Here is a 20,978-nt window from a genome sequence, read left to right as displayed (position 1 = left end):
CTTGTAAACTGGGGGAAAAAACAGGGGACAACCATGTAACAAATCATCTTTTAGATGGGTTATGGTAAATATTCTATTATTAAACTGTCTAAATGGGGATTGCATACCTTCCTCAAAACCAGTCTCCGCTTTCCTCTTTTGGCACAGATGCAAGAAGGTAAGGGTGCAATTCTGGGGTGTTTTTATGCAGAAAGTCAGATAATTGGTCAATATGAGCCCATCTGGCCTTAAAAATCTGACAGTACAAACCTTGCAGTGTGCCTAAGAGGAGGTATACAGTCATATGGAACAGATCGCTGCTGAAGAAGAAGAAATGTGTAAAAGGTAATAATGGGGAGGGGAGCAATTTGAGGATGTTTTGAGAAGAGTTTTGAAGAGAGAGGACTCCTGGCAGTTGATGTCTGGGATAGAAGAAGTTCAAAGAAAGTATAAAACCAAAATCAGGAGAAGAAAACCAAAGAAGATACAAGATAAAGACTGCTCTGAGCATGAGGAATAGATCAGGAGAAGAAAAAGCAGTGATTTAGAAGCAGGATAAATAATAAAGAGCTTCACAGATGTGAATTAAGGGCCTGAATTTTTTGCAGTAAAGACATCGGCTGAAGGATTCCAGTGGTCTGTACATTTTGAAGCTACGAAAGAAGTAAAAGACAGGCTATGAGGAGGAAAAGCCTTTTCCAGCAGTTAAAAGAATGATGAAAAGAAGAAACAAAAGTAGTCAATGACACATCAGAAGATTATATACATGACCCACTGATCAAAGTGAAGAGTGACAATCTAAAAATCTTTTTTCACAAAAGTAACAAACAAACCATCCTGTTCGGCATCTACTGCCTTCCCCCTCAGAAAATTTTGCTCACGGTTGTGAGCCAACGCTAGCGAGTTCTGGGGCAGAGGAGTAGTTAGCAAGAAAAGCGTGCATCAATAGCTGTTGCTTTGGTTACAAAGGCACATGAGCATGTACAGTCGTGACAAGTTATTTTCAGCTTTACACCGTGAAATAGAGAGAATATTAATAAAAAAGATTATGTTACCGCTGCTTGGTGTCTCTGTGGTGGAAAGTCCCAGTGCAGTGTCACATGCTACATCGTACGGCATAATTGTTGCTGTGTGCTCTAATGACATTGAAGTCACCCCTGATGCTGAGTGCACAGAACTCATCAGCCTGGGAAGGAAATGGTTGTTACTGGTGCCGAGGATATATCTTCATGAACAGCGTTTCTTAAGTGCTAGCTATTAACTTGAGTGGGAGCGGTACTGGGCACCCAGCTGCCTCTACTGCGTGTGTGTCAGCATATAGATACCGCTGAATCCTTAGCCTAGCCCACGCTAAGGCATACGCACAAAAGGCACAAAATTGCAGAGCAATCTCTGTCTCCCAGTGAAAATCAAGCACAGTGGGGGACCAAACAAATGGTTAGATCTCTACTGACATTTCAAAGCTTCTGCAGACAAAGATGACAGCAGCTCAGGTTCAGGTGAAAGGCAGAGGAGGAGTGGGAATGGGGCACAAACAGCATGGTGGTGCCTCTTGGTACCATGGAGGTCCAGGGAGGCCCACGCATAAACTCTCCATCAGGAAGAGAAATGAGCTGTGAGCTCCGGATCGAAGCACAGATGAACCAAAGTCCTACCACAGCCAAAATCATTTTGTATGATGATGCTAATATTGTATGATGATGCTAATGGCTGGAAGCGATTCAGTAACCCCACTTCTGGTCTGGTTCATTCCCACCTTAGCCCAACCACAGCTTCTGATTTGGACTCTCTGAGAAGGCATCATGATGAATCTTGTCCTTCATGCCACTTTTTTGTCCCTGTTACATGGCAGGACACTCTGCACCCCTGGGGGAGAGGAGAGCTATGACAGCTCCTCCTTTAAAGATTTATCCTTTGAAGCTTCATGTCCATGACATCAAGAAGGGAAGTCAATGGATACCAGTGTTAAGAGACAAAAAAAGGCATTCCATTCGAAGAAATGACCCCTTCATAAAACCTGTTTGTGAACTCAAGATTTTAAACGAGTCTGACCCAGTGGGGAAAAAAATCAAACTGTTCTGTACAGAAGAAATTCTCTGCTGGAAAGCATATAAGAAAGTTCACAGGCACTGCAAACACTAGCCCAGTGGGTAATTCTCTGAATGAGATGCACTTTGCACTCACAGCAGTACTGAAATTCAGCAGCTCTCAGAACTGAGATTTATTCCATTTTACCAATAAAAGTGCAACTAATAATAGTTTTAAAAAGGAAGAATTTACCGTGTGAGTGAAGGTAAAAGACCAGATTCTGATCTTTATTAGTCTGGCTTATGTCAACATATTTTGCAACTTCACGTGAAGTACAGATGTTCCAGATGTTCTCACAGAATAAACCCAAAATAAACGGGATGAGAATCAGACTCTGAAATGTTATTGCAAGGGACATATATTGTTCCTAGTATCATTAAATTCCTTGTATGGACAATGAGGACCCGAGGGCCAGGTCCGCTCGGGGAGGCAGAAGGGTCTTCCACCACCTGAGGCCCACGTGCTGCAGTCCCTCTGAAACGCACTTTGATTGCATTGAAACCGGGGCTTTGAAGGCTGGGACACCACGGGCAGTGACACGATCCTGCAGCAATACGCCTCTCCCAGCAAAGGACCTAGCATCCATTCACCTCCAAGTGTGTGAGAGCTCTCCTCAGAGCAGAAGGGGGTACCCTTAAACTTAAATTTGTGCTGATGTGGCTGAACAGCCATCTCAAATAAGTATCACTCAAGAGACGAGTCTCATTGAAGTCAATGGTCTACTCCCCACATAAGTAATCTTTGTAGACCGGGGTCTTACCGGGCCATCCTTCACATAGCACTTTAGGTTCCTCTGAGACCATTCGTTACAGTCATTTTTTCCTCCCCTTCCGGTTGAAGAGTTTGGAAAGGTGTCAGAGGATTAGTATCATGCAAATTGCGAAAGGAAAGTGTCACTAAGGTAGGAAGACTTCACAAAAAATAGCTTAGGGGACCATACGGTATCCAGAATTAAATTTTATAGCAGTCCATAAAATTGAAGTATGAGCCAAGGGTTAACAACCTTGAATTTTGCCCTTAAAATTAGTCCAAGAAAATCTACTTCATTATAAATACGGTAGTACTATATAGTGTCCTGTTGATTGATATGCCCAAGAGCTACCTTTGTCGGCAGTCTTTTAAGCAGTAATCCTTCATTTGGATCTTAATAGTGAGATGGGCACCTCCTTCCTCATTGGGCTATCAATTTTTACCTGCCAATACAGTTTGATGAGCTTGCTTATACGCTGCTCAGCGCCTCCTGTCAGCCAGTACATATAGTCAGCAATCATGGCGCTCCTGATGACAAAAGCAGAATAAATGAGTGTACAGGGAGAGAAGGATGTATATAGCAGTATTTAAAGGAGGTAATATTAAAAGAGTGTAACATGAGGTCCGTATCAGAAGATTACACATAACTCTCTGTCCAACTTTAAGATAAGCATTTGTAGACATTTTTTCGCTAGTTAAACTATCTGCAAGCAAGCAACCCTACATTTTCTTTTAATAGCTTTTCCATATTTTAATCTGAGCAAAGATTTAATGACTGCTATACAATATTTTAGTCTGGCTTTTCTTTTTTTGCTTTCAAATATTTGCGGGTAAAATAACTTACATGTAAGTACATTTCTTCTAGGACAGCATCAACACGTATAACACCCTGCAGCTCGGCAGTCGGAGAACATCACTTGTCTATGGCAGACTCAGACATAGCTCACCTTTGATTAAACTGTATCTTAAAAAAAAACCCCAAACCAAAAGTAATCAGCTATCTTGCTACCTAATTGAGTATGCTTTAGTACTCCCACTGTCTGTGACAATCATTGCATTACTCTTTCTAGACTGAGGGATATTAAAAAACTATTGTGCAATGGATATTAATGCAGAGTCTTAACAGACTTTAGAAAATCAGTTTGCTTTTATGGCTGCCTCTCCACACTGCTCTCCGTTTCCTTTCCTCTAGAGATTCCAAATCCAATTAAATGTGACTAGATGTAATTCCAAATTGTCACTTTAGTCAATTAAACATATAATAATCTTGTGTACCTAATTACTAGCACCAAAAGTTTATTTGTTGATGTAGTGCTATCAGTGTGTACTTCTGCATGTTCCCCTTATCATTGCCTATATATTAATTGTGCTTTGACATTACTGTAAATTGAATTTGAAATTTCCTCCTAGTTAAAAGTGTCTCACAAACAGTAATCCCAATCCTGTTGTAATACCCTTTCAGAATGTACTTTCCAAGGCTGTATTATGTTCTTAACGAGATATAACCAAAAATACACGGATTTAACAATAAACATTTCAAAGCAGGCCCAGTATCAGAGAGTAACATATTGTTACAAACAGGAACTAAATCTTCCCTTAGATGTTCTCATACGGCTCCCATTAATTTCACTGGGAGAAAAGCAATTCTGTAGGATCCATGGATTTCTGCATAAGGACTGGATTTAGCCATAAGCTTTATCCAATGCTCATTCAAATCATTGGCAAAAATCCTCTTGACTGCACTAGAACAAAGAGCGGTTTCTAACTGAACGTTGTTAGACCAGCCGGCACATGATGAACAAAGGATGAAATCCTCATTGCCCTGAAAATCATTGGCAAACCTCTCACTGACTCCAAATGGTGCCAGGGTTTAATCCCAGGAATGACATATGGATCCTATGGATGAAACAGCGAAGGTGAGCGAAGCATCCAGCACTGCCTGCTTGACCCAGTGCCGGTGACGGTTTTGGGGAAAGATGTTCCCTGTGTCCTGAGGTGTAAGAGGGAAATAAGCACACAGAACAAAAATGGGGGAAGACAAATCTGTCACATTATTCTGTATCTTTGGTCTGCTAGAGGTGGTCTACAAAGCTTCCAGCTCCTGTGACAACGGCAGTAGCTGGTCCTGCAGTCCCTAGCAGTGTACGCCAGTGGTGGTGGCCTCCTGCGGCCACCTCGTCAGAAAGAAGGGACTTTCAATCTAAATTTAGAGCAATTCTCAAGCACTAAAGCCTTGTCTGTTTTGGAGTCAAAGGACATTTGCAAGTGGTCATTTACAATTTGGGCTCCTATAAATATAGTGTCCCCCAGCTGCTGCCATTTCAAAGATGAAAACTGGCAAATCCTTAACCCCGAGCATCACCCTGTTTCTGCCTGCCACTGCGGGAGTGCTGCCATGGGTCGAACACAATCAGCTGGGTACACAGAGACCGGCAGCGTGCTTTGCCATCCCTGCTGCAGGCCACGGACTGGCAAAGCGAGGATCCGTCCCACCGACAGCACAACACAACATCCAGTTTGTGACCTCCCACTCCTCCGTGGTAGCCAACGCTTTCTGCTCCCAGGTGGAGATGGGCACAGAGCCCTGGACAAATCTGCAATCAATTCTCAGAAAAGTCGCTTCATCTTTGTTTCTCAGCATCAGCTGTAAAATGCGGAGGATCATATTTGACTGATTTACCTATTTGGGGTGCAAGTCCTCCTGGCACAATCTTTTGCTAATTCTTCGCAGCGTGCTCAACACAATGTCACTCTGATCGTGGCAGAGGTCTCCAGGCATCGCTGCACTCCAGACAAATGCCTTTCCTCTTTATTCTTCCTTCTTAATTTGTTCTTATTTAAATAAGAAGCACACTTACTTACATTTCAAGCATTCGTGTTTAGTTTTTCAACACCTGCTTTTATCCCTGCTAGATTTCTCCCGTACTGCCGTGCGTTGCATCAGGAAAGGCCAGGCACATACATAAAACCCCTCCAAGCCTTTCGAGTGCCTCCATCTCAATTTTGCTTCTCAGTTCCTCGGCCATCAGGGAGCACACACAGGTCAGGATCAACGCTTGCTACTGCGACCTCGGGGCTTACAAGGGACTTAAAAAATTCCACTTTCAAAAGAAACACAAGCATTAAGGCTCTATGTGGATGGCCTGTGTCCAACCCCAAATGTGCCCAAGTCAGAGAGTTTTCTTTGAAGGCCTCCAAGGCTCAATTCGCAGAACCAGTGACACATGCAATACAGAACTATGAATTTCCAGATGCAGGGACACAGGTGAAATTACGCTGTCTGAATATGGTTACAGGGCTGGGCACTGAAGAATATTTAGGGACCTAAACACTCAGAAACCAAGGGATCAATTGAGATATTTAGGCAGGTTAAAAGCCTGGCTCCCATCGAAATACATGAAGGCAGAAAGCACTGAGCTGGGTTCCTGACTCGCAGTGAATACCTACCCATGTGGCCCATAAAAATCCAGATAACAAAGACTTTCAGTAAGAGACTTACAAGTGCATAAGACACTCTGAAATGAGACTTATGTAAAATATCATTTCAAGAAATACTGTTTATGAAATTATTATTTAAGATCCTTGGCCAGTGACCAAACTAATTAATTAGCATCTTTTTCTTTCATCATGTTATCAACATGAGTCATGTCTGAAGTGTATCATATTAGTATATTATATATACTATACATGACTTAGGATAGTATATACACAACCATATTAGCATTTTAGCAGTATGTAAGGGCCAGAGTAAGTCCTCCTTCCCATCTCCTGCAATCACAGGTCCTGGGGAAATGGGAGCTTGTGAGGAGCTGGATGGAAGAGGTTTCAGTACAGGTCAATTGGGATCAGCTGTTACATCATGTGGAGGTTTTGGACAAGTGATGTTGGGCAGCAAGAGACCTCACTCTGATTTGTACCTCTAGAGTGACTACTTAAGAGTTCAACTTTGAACCTTCCTGAGCACAGGGAACGTAGGGTAGAAAAGAGTGGGAAAATAGCTCCCATTTAGACCATGTGATGAATTTTTCTGGATGAAATGCCATGTTTTATTTTTACAGTTTTTAAAGATATCAGGATTAAACTCTAAAGGTAAAGAACAAAGATACGTGCATTCTCTTCCTACTTCTGACACGATCACTTCATGTGATATATAGACATATTGGCCTCATATTTACAGAACCATCTGCCAATTTTGAGTTACTAGTTCGAAATACTTAAAACATGCCTGAGTTTCAGGTGATAGCCCACCAAAGAGCTCCGTTTGACATGAGAACTGAAGTAGTTCTGACCATACACCTTCAGGAACACCTTAGAGGATGCCGGAGAAAATGTGACACTACCTTCTTTCAAAACATGAGGCTTTAGATTAATTTTTTTTTTTCCTAGTTGCTAGTTTGGGCCCGTATGAACTTCCACAACATAACCAAACCCATCTGGGTTAATGTAGTAAGCCTGGATCCCAAGGTGTCTTGCAATCTGGCCACTTGGTGGTGCAGAACAATAAGATATATTTCTATACGTGCAAGCAAAGAGCACACCACAGATCCTAAACTGTCTCCCTCAGCCCATCTCCGGTAATGCATAGGACTTGTAATAAAAGAGTCAGAGGTAGCTTTTGCTGCATGACAGCTGCTGGCACTAAGAGCCAGTGTACAGCCAAAGCCTTCGCAGCAGCCACGCAAGTCTGTGACAAGAAAATCAATGGTACGGGTATAAGAAATATGTGGAGTTTTCTGGAATGCAACAAAGTGTTACACTGCCAAAGAAGACAAGAAATTAGCATTGTTGCTAAATGCTTGTGTGTTCATTCACCACTGTAAACACTAGAAAAAATATGAGGGCAAGACTCAAGGTCAGCTCCTTCAGCCTTGACTGCTCCCCTTGAGCTGCACAGAAAGGAAAGAAGCCCTGAAGGGGAGAGGAGGATTTCTCTGCAGATGGCAGAGCCTTAGGAATAATCACAGCCTATGCACATTAAAGTAACTTTCACTCTTCTATGCTATTCAGCCCCAGTTGCTGCTAAGATCAGGAGGCTGATAAGTGGCAGAAAATTACCTTTGCTCCCTGCTTCAAGTGATCTCACCTGGATCTGCAGTAAATGGTACTAATAGAAGGCCTGGGCCACTGCCATGTGATGCTAGCCCAATGCAGACCTACTGTTTGGAAAGGGTAAGTGTATCTCTGGGTTTTTTTTTTCAGTTTAACAGGAACTTTCATATTCCTCATGCAGACACCTGGGTATTTGAGATCTCTAACACAATAGCACTGAGTCTGAGAGACAGGATGCAAAATAAACTATTGCTCTCTTCTGGACAACCTTTCTTATTTTCTGCTGAGATGAGAAAAGGAAAATGATGTTTATAACTACAATAAGTAGGAAGTAGTTATTTTAATGAAATTATCCTATTTGAAAAGTGAAAAAAAAAAGTTAATTTTTAAACATCTCCATATATCCTAAATAAATGTAAACTCATTACTTAATGGCGACACTTGGAAACTCTTAGATGATGAGAGATAAACAGAACTGCAGAATATTGAGCAGGAATGAAATTACTAATGTCAGGATTTATCTATATGTAGACTAGGCTCAAAATGGGGCAAAAAGTTATGTCATCTATGCATAACACCTTGATGTTACTAATTCCTGCAGAGGACTGGCTAAAACTTTGTTTTAAATATTTCACCAGTGGACCTTAAATGCACTGGGAATCTGCTATAGAACTCCTGCTAAACCCTTCCAGGTTGGTGATGGGGTATGCTCGCTGTCTTTGCTGAAGTTTCTGGGTCATTAGCCCATTGCTAGAAAGCAGAAATAAGTTTCCTGCAAGGAAAATGGTGCCTGTATTTAGAATGCATTTATTATATTTATTGTTATCTGTCCCATGGTTGCATGCAGGTAACAACTTTCTGCGTTGTATTGAGATTGCTATGCAGTGGTAACAAATATTTCTCATTTAATGGCAACTGCCATGTAAAGACATGGAGAATGCTTTACAAATGTGAGCTGAGCGATGCACGGGGAAAGGACAAGCCTTTCAAAATGACAGAGCATGCTCACGAAAACAGGTTGCTAAGCCCAGCAAGACCTTGGGCTCTCCATGACCCGGTATGAAACCAGCAGTGGTGAGCACGGATGCGCTGCACGGATCCCAGGAGGTGTGGGAGGCCCCAAGGCCTGTGTTAGCTTCCCAACTGAGCCGTTTGGAGAAGGGGTGGGGTAGCTGGGATGGACTGCTTGTAACAGAGATGCAATGAAACTTTCAGAGGGACATGGTCCGTGCTTGCTCTGCTCTCTCATATCCCTTTGTACCTCATGCTCCCTGGGTTAGGGACATACCTTGTACTGTCAATGTTCAGATTTACTGCTGGCAGGGGGTGTGGAAAAACTAGTATTGAAGGCTGCCTTGTGCCTCTGATGTGACCCTGTCTGAGCGAGCTGTTGTTTGACGCTTGGACAATCTCAAGTGATAAAGAATAATGTGTGTGGTGCAGAAATAATGGCCGGTAATTCTAGACACAGGCTAACATCATATGTTGGTGACAAATTAAATAATAGGCTGCGTGGACTTTCCTTTGGGCTTTGACTGATCCCAGCACTTGCCAGAGCTGCCTCCCAAGACCCAATTTATGAAGCACCCCTTTCACAGTGTTACTCTGGGGAGGACGGGGGGGTCACAAAACCTGCAGAAGCTCTCGGATCCTTTCCTGTGCCTGGGAAAAACTGATCCATTCTCTTCCCTAGCCCTGGGCGCCATGTCCTCCCCGTGCAATGCCCTTGCCGGCAGAGCCGGTGCCCCCGCTCCCCGCCGCAGCCCCCGAGGGTCAGCAGCTCCTCGGGGTGCAGCTCCCCAGCCCAGGGCAGCCGCCGGGCTCTCACCCCCGGCAGTTCCCAAAGTAACCGTGTAAAAATAACCCTCCCCGGCTGCCGGAGCTCTGCCTGGGTGGGTGAAGGGCAGGGCCCCAGAGGGGCTCTCGGGGTGTTGACGGGTGGGGTGGGGGGTCTGCCCCTATGACAACTGATTTGGTTGTTTTTGTTTGGTTTTTTTTTTTTTTTTTTTCTTTTTGTAGAATTGGATTTTTTTTGTTGTTTTGTTTATTTCAGTTTAGGAAAACTGAAACAATTAGGATAGAGAAAGAATATAAACTTTCCTCTATTTTTTCCAAGAGAAAGCCCAGGCAGGAGGCAAAGGTGGGTAGCACAGATGCAAGTGTGTGCAAGAGGCCAGCAGCTGGTGACTCCTTGAGCTTGTGTCCCCAATTATTTCTATATCTTTCCTTAGTACATCTGTATGCTTTGTAAAACAAAACTAGACATACAAACTAACCCAAATTATTCACCTAGCTTTCTTGCACTAAATTTTCACGTCTGACTAAAAGGGGACACAGACCTGAACTCATGTAGAGGGCTGAGGTTTACTACTTGCAGACCTAGTTTGCTTTTCAGCTGATAGGATTATCTAGATTTTTTTTTTTTAATGGGAATGTCAAAAAGCTGAGTCAGCCATACCACAGCTATTAAGATCCTAAAGCTTCTTCCCCCTTAACGATTGCTTACCCCTACTCTATGCAGTCAGATGAATATGAGTTGTTTGTTCTGGCAGAGGGACAGACAGTCTGTTTTCCCCTACATGTATACAACTAATTTCAAGTCACTAGTGTTCTAGCTGGTGATAAAAGAGCTATCTTAAGCTTTTCACAGAACACTGTGACACTGTTAAATCAGCACAGCATTTTGATTAGCATAAAGATGAGAGCTATGCAGCTTAATGATAAAAAGGGGGCAAAATCCCTTCTGTACTTAAACCTCCAGTTTCAAAGCAAATAGGTGGCCATATTTTTCTGTAAGTTACAAATTTTCACCTTACTACTGATTCAAGGCTATTCAGTGTCAGCAATAGCCTACGCTATTTGAGTAAAGACGAAAAATTGCCTTCATGCCTTATTGCTCATGTGGTTAGACCTTCTCCTGCAGATGTGTAGCAGGCAGCTGTGGGGTCACAGCTTGGGGACCTGAAGGATGCACAGGCTCCGATACTTCTTCCTTCGGGAGCTTCGAGGCTCGGCCTTGGGTGCATGTTCCTTTTTTAGCACTCTTGTCCTTGAAAGCAGGGGCTGGTGGTTTGGCTGCTCTGTCCTTAGAGACAGCATGGACCTCCCAGGTTCTTCTGTGGCTTACGCGTCCCCTTGCACGTACATATCCCTTGTCTCATCCTTCCCTAAGGCAGCAGTCCTTATATTGCCAGGAAGGCTGGGGTCTCCTTGGCCTTCTCCAAGAGCATTTTCTCAGCTTTCTGACAGAAGTGAGCCCAGGACCCTTTTCTGAAATTTCTAATTTGGTTACTAAGTGATCTTTAGATCAGGTGTGACCCATGTGTCCTTTGGCAGGGTATTTTCAGTAGCTGCTATCGGAGGCTGACCCTAAGCCTGAATGCCTTCTAATGCCTAAAACTTCCTGGTAACTTCCAGACTAAATTTATATACAATGCATTTATGCCCATTTGTTCAAGGGCCAAGATGGTCTTTCAACTGAAATAGCTTTTCTCCCTTCTGAGGTTTAAATCTTTACTGTGTTTGTCAAGAGCAGTCTCCTAACATCAGAGATACCAATAGAGGAGAAATATATTTACTAGCTGACATCTTAGTGAAAGTGGCTGCAGCACTTTGAAATTCATCATTTGCAGATGCTGTGACCCCACGGTGGTGTTTCTAGGATTGCTTTACAATGCCAAACGGCCTTAGGCTGCACTCTCCGTGGTGGCATCCTATCACAGTGCTATCCAGAAGGAATCGCTATGCAGCTGACAAAATTCAGAAGTGATGCAGATATGGGCGTATCAGACTCTCAGAAGTGATGCAGATATGGGCGTATCAGACTCTCAGAAGTGATGCAGATATGGGCGTATCAGACTCCTTACATTAATTCAGATGTCCTTGCATTTAGACTGCTTCATAGGCTTATTCTCCTGATACTGGGCTGTACTAGCGAAAATTACACACAGAGGAACCTGAGAGATGCTTAAATTACAGTTGACCCCGCTCTAACCTATGACTTTCTCTGAACAGAAGAATTTGGTCTGGTGCCTCCTTGGAGACAAAAATCTCAGGGGATCTCAGCTTGATAGGTAGGCTGAGTGAAATGTGATTATCCATGCTGCTTGTGCCAAGCGGTCGTGTTCACAACCAGCCACTCCTGTTCACGTACCCACACAGTGTTCTGGCTGTGTTTAATGGACTATGCAATAACTTAAAAATCACATGAGGGGGTGGGAAAGCACGGGATACTTAAAAGCAGAAAAATAAATACAGTGACCTTGTTCTTGTGCAAAAAGCAAGCAGAAGTAAATGACAGCTTATGCTAACAAAACCCAAGTTTGTGTTTCCAGAAACTGCAACTGAATATCTGTATGCCATGGTCTGTCTGTAAGGAGCAGAGTACATTCTGTACCATTAATGGGGTTCCACTAAGACCAGTGACTCCAGTGAGATGACAGAAGTAGTGCTAAGCTTAGTTTAACACAATCTGCAGAAGCAGCTCCGCACAGTTGCTATAACACTATGTTAAACTAAGCTAAACTCTGAATACTGCTATAGTCACTGCTTTTGGAACCACTCTGGATTCAGTCTGTCAGAATGTTCCTCTCCTTTACAAATACATAATCTCATTTAAAATCATCTAGTTTCCTGAAAGTTACTCAATGTGGGGAAAAAAGGCTGACACAGTTCCCTCTTGCCTGCTGATGTAGTAAACTTACTGATTGCTTATCTGCAGTAACACCAAGCACAATTTTTTTTTTATTTTTGAAATCCTATTTATGAACACTTTCTTGGTTCATACTGTCTTCTCAAATATGGGCATTTATATGTATTGCTTCTTAGAAAAGATCAGTTTCTGAAAGGGTATTTTTTTAACTTTTATTACTGTTATTATTTTTGAAAGTCTTCAGTGTGACTGTTTCAAGTGGAAAACCCTCTTCCCCATCCCCTCTCCAGCAGCCCAAACATTTCCCCTTGTATCACTTCACCTGTTGGGATACTAGTGAATTTTGGGGTTTGAAAGTATCCTGGACAGGATTCCCCACCTGTCACAAAGCAACATACTCTCCTAACCCAGCTCTCAACTCTCTGGCTGATCAGTGGACCTCAGCTGCTGAGGATTCAGTAGATAATTATTTCTCTCTGAATCAACACCCCAACAAGATTTTAGGAAGAAGAGACTGTTACCAGTGAGATATAAAAGGAGATCTGGAAGCTATCACAACACTTCATTGTTTTTCAACAAAATGTTTCCCTTTCTTAGTTTGAAACAGCTTTGTTTGAAAAGTGAGCTGTGTTTGGGTTTGGTTTTTTTTTGTTTGGTTTGGGGTTTTTTGTCTGTTTGTTTTTTAAAAAAACAAAAAAAAGGCGTGGGTGGGTTTATGGTCAAGTGGAATATTCCAGGTTTATCTGATATAATGCTTCTAAAGAAATTTAGAAAAATTCTTTCCTTGTCTTGGGGAACCAATTTCTTCTCCCTGTCCTGACGTGTGAAAGCTGGTGGAGATTACTTTGACATAATCTCAATGTGTGTCTTGCAGAAGGCAAAGTGCTCGTCCTGGAGTTTTTGGTTGAAGTCTAGCGCAGAAAATTGAAGTTCATCTTCCCAAATCCTCTCTGCAACTCTGCTTGGATAAAGTCTTCTTCCACTCCCTGTACAAACTGTTTTGCTGCTATTTTAATAGCTTCAGAGCTCTACCACTAGCATCTGTCTTAAATGATGAGCAAAGTGACCCCTTCAGTCTCACGCCTAATTCGCACTGACTGCTCTGCCATTAGTTAGCTAATGATTTGTGAAATATTTTGTGATATAACTTGTGGTCTTCAGCTGAACAGTCCTCTGTAAGTGTCTAATGCCAGTAGTAGTGACGATACATAGCAAGTCACCATTGCACTTCCCCATGCATTTCTTTCATTTAAGCATGTTAAAAAATTCTGCTGCATGTTGAAACTTTTAGTTTTTGGCAGCGTTTTTGCAAGCATACAAGCAGAGCTTCTTCTTGCAGACTTTCTTCCTGCCAGCAGTTCCCGTTCACACCAGCAATCTCATCAGCTGCACACAGGCTAAATTTTGCAGCCTACCACAGTGTACCCTGAGATCTTGATCTTTTTTTTTTTAATTTTTTTTTTTCCTTTCCCCCCCATCCACTTGGCGTGCACCTGAGCTTCTGCCCAGGGTTATGGGGAAACCAGGGAGTGGGAGATGGCTGTGTATATATAGCTTTTGTGCCAGTGCAGCCCTGGGATCTGACCAGGGCTCACCCCTGTGCCCGAGAATGAGTAAGTCCTCCTACATGCATTAGTCTAACTGCAACTAGGGACGTAATTGGGATTATTCATGTTACGCCAACCGGGAGGATTGGAGCTCTGCTGCATGTGAGATCATATATACAAAGCTCCCACTGATTTTGGAAAAGCCTGGATATAAGATGATATCCTTACTACTGAGAGCTGGAATGAAAGAGATATAGAGAAACCATTAGAAACCCATGAGCAGCAGAGTACCTTGCAGCTTCAGAGTATCTCTCTAAACACCTAAACACAGCAGCTTGGCGCAGGTGGTTCCGGAAATAAGCTGGGTTCAGAATAATGCTCCTTTAAAAGATAAGAGATGAACAGGTTTAGATTTCTAATTCTTAAATCATTCAAAGCTAATAATCAAACTGTGACTAAGACACACACTGTAGACGCTTATTCTATACAACTCAACACCGTATGTCTCAGATGTAATATGAACTATCACTCTCTCTTGACAGCTGTGATATGTGAACAAGCGTTATTAAAATTTTTATTGAGGTTGTATCATAAATGCAGTTTCATTAGGGTTTTGTGTATTGTTCTAGAAAAAATTCCTGTGGTAATATGCTATATTGCCTTTAGCTTGTAGATAAGATAAGCAAAAATGATACAGTACAACTTCTTGTTAACCCCTACCTCCACAAACATGAGTGGCAGTTGTCTGACCTGTCTACCTGGAAAAAACATGCATCTAGAATGTATTTTAGTGTTAGCTTGGAAGATTTTAAAATACTTTCTGTACAAGTGATAGGTTGTATGTGGGTGGACCCTGGCATGTTTCTTAGACCCTTAACCTTAATAGATGCAATTCCAGGTGTAAGAAATTACAGACTTTAAGTCAATATCAGGAAAAGATGGAAGGGTAAAACCAGCATAAACTAAGCAGTTAGTTTGGCAGGCAGAGTATCCTTCTGATGTCAGCAGGGAGAGGGCAAGAGTGACAGCTCCTTCTACATCTAATTAGTTCCACTTGTTCAACAAGTGACTGGCTTCTCTGGTCAGCACTTCTCCCAGGGCTTGGAAAAAAAGGTACATAAAGCGTGTCCTAGGATGCAAAGTTTTATAAAACATGCATGTAATCACAAATGTCAAGTATTTAATAGTAGTTTACCACATCAACAAAGAGATTAACACTACATTCTACTGCAAAGGACACTTGCAAACTGGCTTTTGCTTCCTCATTGATAGTTTTGGATATCGTGATAGCATTAAATACTACTGCTCTTGTGATTTCAGTCTACTAATAACCACAGAACTAGTCATCTTCATCACAAAATCATTTATTAAAGTTTATTCATTGTCTTGAAGCTGACATAAATAGACATGTAAACAGGTTTAGCTATAAACTCACATTCAAGGAAACACCCTGTGCATTTTAGAAGACCAAAAACTTTTCTATATGTTTTCCGCGCTCCTGGACTGTACTTCTGGAGCCTTCAGATGGAACTTTCGGAATAAATTGAAACCTAAAAGTGTCTCCAAGATGCTGTAGGCTTGTGAATCAAATTCACTCTGCAGACATTTTCTCCAAGGCATACAGAAGAACGCCTAAAGCTCTGAATGGTTACATCTATATTTGCAAGTAATTAGATATATTAGGAGTGGATCAGTAGATCAGAGAAGCTAATGTTGAGGCCTATATTGTAGGCATTACATCTATATTGTAGGCAGTTGGGGCTTTTATTTCAGACTAGACTTACTCTGTTCCCTTAAGCAAAATGTCCCTGTACATGTTGCTCAAAGCTGCCTTGAAGGTCAGCCCTTGGTTTGGATTCCTGTGTCTTCCTTGGGTGTTACCTATGTATTTTGTGCACAGCTCACACAGAACATGCAGGTAGCTTTCTCTGAAATTAATAATCTAGTTTGTGAGTGCCGAAATCGGTCTGTGAACCATCTACTGTGCAGAAAATGGAGGAAACTGGGTGAAATGCATCACAATCCTACTGTTGCGCCAAACCAAAATGGTAAGTTAGGTGTAACCAGAGACATTTCTGTCCTTCTGGCACAGTAAAGCTTTGCTCTGTGTGAGCAGAGCTGCTCTGTGCTCTGGAGGTGCAGGCCTTAGATGAAGACCTATGAAAGTGGTGTAGGAACGAGGAACCATCTCAGAACTATGCTTTCCCAGTCCAACATTTGAAAAAATGCTCAGAAAACTGTATTGAGCCAAAGCATTACCCTGCAGGAACTCTCTCTCTGGGAAGGTGTGGGGGGAAAACCAGTAACAAATGGTATCATGTAACTTAAGCCATTACTGGAAGAAATGCAGACTTTAGTGACTGAAGGCACATCTAAATACTGAACTAAAATACAATGTACAAAACAGTACTGGATGTTAAAGTTTAGTTGCTCTTAGTGGGGGGAACGAATCACTCTATCAGTAACAAAAAGATAATGCCAACAGCAAGTGCTGCAGTTCTCAGCCAAACATGGTTCAGATCTGAAGTTTAGACAATACTGATGGTCACCAAAACTTAATTTAACCAAAACAAAATCACCAAAAGATCAAATACTATCAGCATTTAATGATTTGACCAAAACAGTAATACCTTACATAGATGACAACTGGTACTTCTGCAAGCTATTTTAAAGGAGATTATTGCTGCTGTGAACTGTAGTCAACAGTTGATAATAGTGATATTGATTTTCTCTTTTTTTTTTTTCTCTGCTTCCCTCCCCCCCCCAGTTATTGGTTCTACCACAGCCAAGCAATAGCACTATGAGGGGAAAAAATTAAAAAATCAATAATTCCCTGGTAGTTAGCAACATATTTTCTGTAAGTCTTTGAGAAGGATGTGCTGTGATAGGCTTATAATAAATATAGAACTGTAGCAGATTTTCAAAGAATTAGGTATCGGCTCTCCATTTTTCCATCTTGCTTTTTTACTAGTCTCAAAAAGATCAACTTCATCTCTTGATCTATAAATTCTATATCGGAAAACATTATAGTATGCCCTAATAGCTTGAGCAAACATTGGAAAGCTACCTTTGACTCCTGGCAGTTCGGTTTGGTGTTGCTAGGCTCTCTGTAGCCTATACACTAGAAATAATTTCTGCTATATTACTACTCAACCCCAAAGTAGTCCTTTGCTGTGCTGATGCAGCTCCAGTTTAGTAGCCTTGATGCAGAGCGGTGCTAATCTAACGCCAGATGTGCGCTAAAACTGTGCAGAGCTATCCTTTTGGCTTTTAAATCTGACTCTGGTGTGTTTTGGGTGATTTTGGTGAAAAGGAAAAAAACCAATAAATGAAAATAGGGAGCAAAGGAATCGTACAAAGAAAGGTTAAGAGGAAAACCCTAATTTCAGGAAGTTCTCCTTCAAAGAAGAGCAGATGGGGGACCCATCTGGCCAGGCAGAAATGTGCCAGGCTGTGCATACTGAGAACAAGTCCATGCTCCAAGATCCACCTCCAGCCATGAGCAGTCTTGATACTAGGCTGGTTAATCCAGTAATTAATTAGAAGGGATGTGTTTCAAGAGGGAGGCTTGAAAGAAGAATTAGGAAGGGAAGAAGGTGGTGGACACACTGGCTGCAACACAGTCAGGACAATCTCTGTGTGTCGTGTTTTGTGCCATGAGCAGAAGCATCGGTCCTTTGGACTTTTTACTCACGTGCCTCTCATGGGAGCTTCAGGTAAAAAAAAATAGTTTCAACAGGAAATGTCTGAAAACGGATAGCTCTTATTTTGCACAGAGAAAACTTCTGATCCGCAAACTGCAAATAAAGTCACTACATCTGAAGATTAAAACTTGTGTTCTTGCCAGGTTTTGCCCCCATCTGTCAAATGACTAGGCTAAAGTAAACTTGAAATAGATTTTCATTTATTTTTCATCTTCGCTGTAATCCAAAGACTGCCCTGTTAAAAGCCTTTCGTAAATCATTTGGTCAGTTTTTCTCAACAAACCAGTCCTTAAGTAATGCCGTATATCAGCCTCTTTTTTGACATTTTCATTTTTTCATCTTGACATCGTCTCTTAAAAATAATACAGTGTTTGTCCTATTATCTTTTTTCAAACAGTGAGTGGGGGAAGAGGGCATCAAGTCTCTCCCCATCATAGCAATTGGAGTATGCGAATCAAAGATGCACACATTGGTCTGTGGTTTTCTCTCCAAGTTTTTCTTTCGATCTTACTGCCCGGTGTTAAGAAAACAGGTGCAGCAAGAAATTCGGATTGCTACATCAAAAGTGGCTGCTAGAAATCACATCGCCTTTTCTCTAAGGTGCACATTCTCTATTGAATTCCTTCCCAAATGCAATGGGGATTTAACTCTAATCTGACTGACATGAAAAAGTGCCTCTGTTACTATCCACCACATCATTCGTGTTTGGCCTTTATAGGCCAAGAAAAAGTCAATGAGATGATTCTATAGATGAAACAAGTGAAAAAATGCACTTCACCACTAAAGCAGATAAACTCATTTTTCTTGTTAGTACTGTGAGTAAAAGCTAGCTTGTTCATAGAGATGCATGCAGCTGTTTCTTTAATTAGAATGGCAGGAGCTTTTTCTTTTTCTTGGTTGTCCATACCTTCGTATGATATAGTGTGGTCTTCTGTACAAATGCATTTTAATAGTCAACTATAATTGACTATTGGAGAGGAATTAGGTGATTTATCAGAAGTAAAAATTCAGTGTTGAAGCAATATGTGCCTCTATGTAAAACTAGCACGGGTTGGTATGGCAGTGTGCTGTGCTGGCACGTCCACGTGTCGCTGGTACGGAGTGACTGTACAAATGTAGTCACTGAGGCGTTCTTCACCACAACATTAAATGCAATGTCAGTGCAAGTAATGTGTCAACTAGTATTCAGCAGAACCATGTGTTCGGTTGCTGTAGACTAATACAATGCTTTTATCTTCAGTGAATACTGTCAATCAGTACAGCTGGTGATCCAGGCCCAATATACTTACAGACGAACCTGACAAATCCTGTACAATTACATTGAACCTCAACTTTCTTCTTTTTCCTTGTTTCATCTATATGGCAGGTAGCTTCTTATCTGCAGTGTAGTACTAGTCGTACATCTGTTTGAGTCTGCCATGCTCCGTTCTGTGATCCCAAGGGCTGGTTTAAGAGTTCAGCTCTACTAGAGGCAGTCAAATTCCTGAACCCTATGGTAGCCAGGAATCAACCTCATCATATTTTCCTGCAATTTGCCTGTGCAGCTGTGTTATGATTTTTATTTAAGTTTTATTTGGGTACCTCGTGGTGGTACATTTGCTTGCAGCCCACTTTGTATTCCAAACCACTTCTCCTCCCGGTGCTGTCGTAGGGAACTGAAGGATGTGTCTTGGATACACAAAAGCTTGCGGGCTTCCTTTGCCCTATGTGAGAGTTTACAAAAGCTGACATCCTGAAGAGGGGAAAAAACCTCCCTGTTGCAACAAGCTGGTGGCAATATTTGGTAGGGTTGTGAAAGCAGGCATGCAGAAGCACTTTCTCCCAGAGGACAAGAGGGTGGTGGTGTCAGTACTGGCGGGTGTGAATAATTCAAGGGGGGAGGAGGGTGTCTGCGGTGCGGAGAGCCAAGTGAAGGGAGACGTGAGGGAGGTAGGGCCTTTCTTCTGAGCTTGCTTTCAGTCTGGTGGTGGTTGGACAGGTTCAGACCCATTGGTCCACGGGGAAGATTTCTTCCTGTCAGCACCAAATGTCTGGCTGTGCCCACCCTGTGCTCGGGGACCTTTTTCACCTGCATGAATGCTCTGCTTCCTGAAGGAAGGAGCACCCTTCCCTCCCTGCCCTGGCCACTCTCTTTTGAAAGAAGTGACATGCAAAATTAGATAACTGTGTTATAGAGAGAAAAAATCTGGAGGACAAAGAGGCAAGGACCACTTGGTAGATGTAGCTACAAGAGCAGCTGTACTAAATACTGCTTATAGAGGCAAACTGGCAGAGATCAGAATGGGTCTCTTTGATGGTAATCTGATAAATCATTAGGAATTCCTTCTAATACAGTCATCACCACTGAACCCAACCAACAGCGGCAAGCCAAGACAGAAAAGCTTCTATGAAAGTTAGGTGGATCAAGGAACAGGACCAAATCCTCCTACACTGAAAGAGGACACCTAAGTTGTCTTTGTGCAGTTGGATTTTTTGTACAAGCCTTCAGAAATAAGTGTAGTTATGGCATCTACGGTTGAGGACCTTCAGTGCATAGAAGAAACCATCTCACGAAGTTTTCATACCTAAACAGACAGGAAGGGAGGAAGTGTGGGTTCCCAAAAAAGGTTTCACACAACGCCTTTTCTCTGTCAGTAAAGTGAAATATAACTGCCATGCTAAAGGTTTTGCAGCAGCAATTTGCTTTGAATTGCAAGCATAAGATAAATGTGCTATACAGGTCTTGATTCCTCAGCTGTGAAGGTGGTAAAAAGGAGAATGTTCTCTGGTCCAGAACAAAAAGATATTTAGAAAGATCTTGTTTCAAAGCTTCCAAAACATCTTAATACAAGTGGAGATACTCTGCATTCCCTGTCTTGTTTGCATAATGTACTGCCCACTCACTTTCCAGCTGTACAAGTACCACTTTCCTGATCACCAAGTTTTCTGATGCCATTAGGACTGCTGTCATGTATCTCAACTCTTATAAAACAGTTCAGTGTTGCTAGACTTTTCCCCTCTGTGAGGAACTGTATTTCTTCCAGGGCATTTTTTTCCCCAAATGTGCCTTTCCTGAATAGGATCCCACCACACGTTGTGTAGATAAATGTTTTTGCAATATAGCTTCATCAAAGTCAAGGGGAATATAGCCTTTGACCTCAACGGAGGAAGGCTCGTCCCATAAAATAGGAACCACGTCACTGATACACCAACTTGGAAATAACATATGAT

General features: G+C 42.1%; 1 protein-coding gene across 1 annotated transcript in view; it reads right to left on the bottom strand.

Moving 5' to 3' along the window:
• The window catches only part of SPATA16 (spermatogenesis associated 16), a gene marked incomplete at both ends in the record, with an annotated part of 83,796 nt that overhangs the window by 38,929 nt on the left and 23,889 nt on the right, over positions 1-20,978 (bottom strand). The window contains 2 exon segments of the mRNA XM_082319006.1: positions 3,261-3,345; positions 14,356-14,445. Of these exon segments, the coding sequence (XP_082175132.1) occupies positions 3,261-3,345; positions 14,356-14,445 (175 nt within the window).

This window comes from Platalea leucorodia (assembly GCF_965183815.1).
Source record: "Platalea leucorodia genome assembly, chromosome: 8".
Taxonomy (NCBI): Eukaryota; Metazoa; Chordata; class Aves; order Pelecaniformes; family Threskiornithidae; genus Platalea; species Platalea leucorodia.
This window is presented reverse-complemented; position numbering and strand designations above follow the sequence as displayed.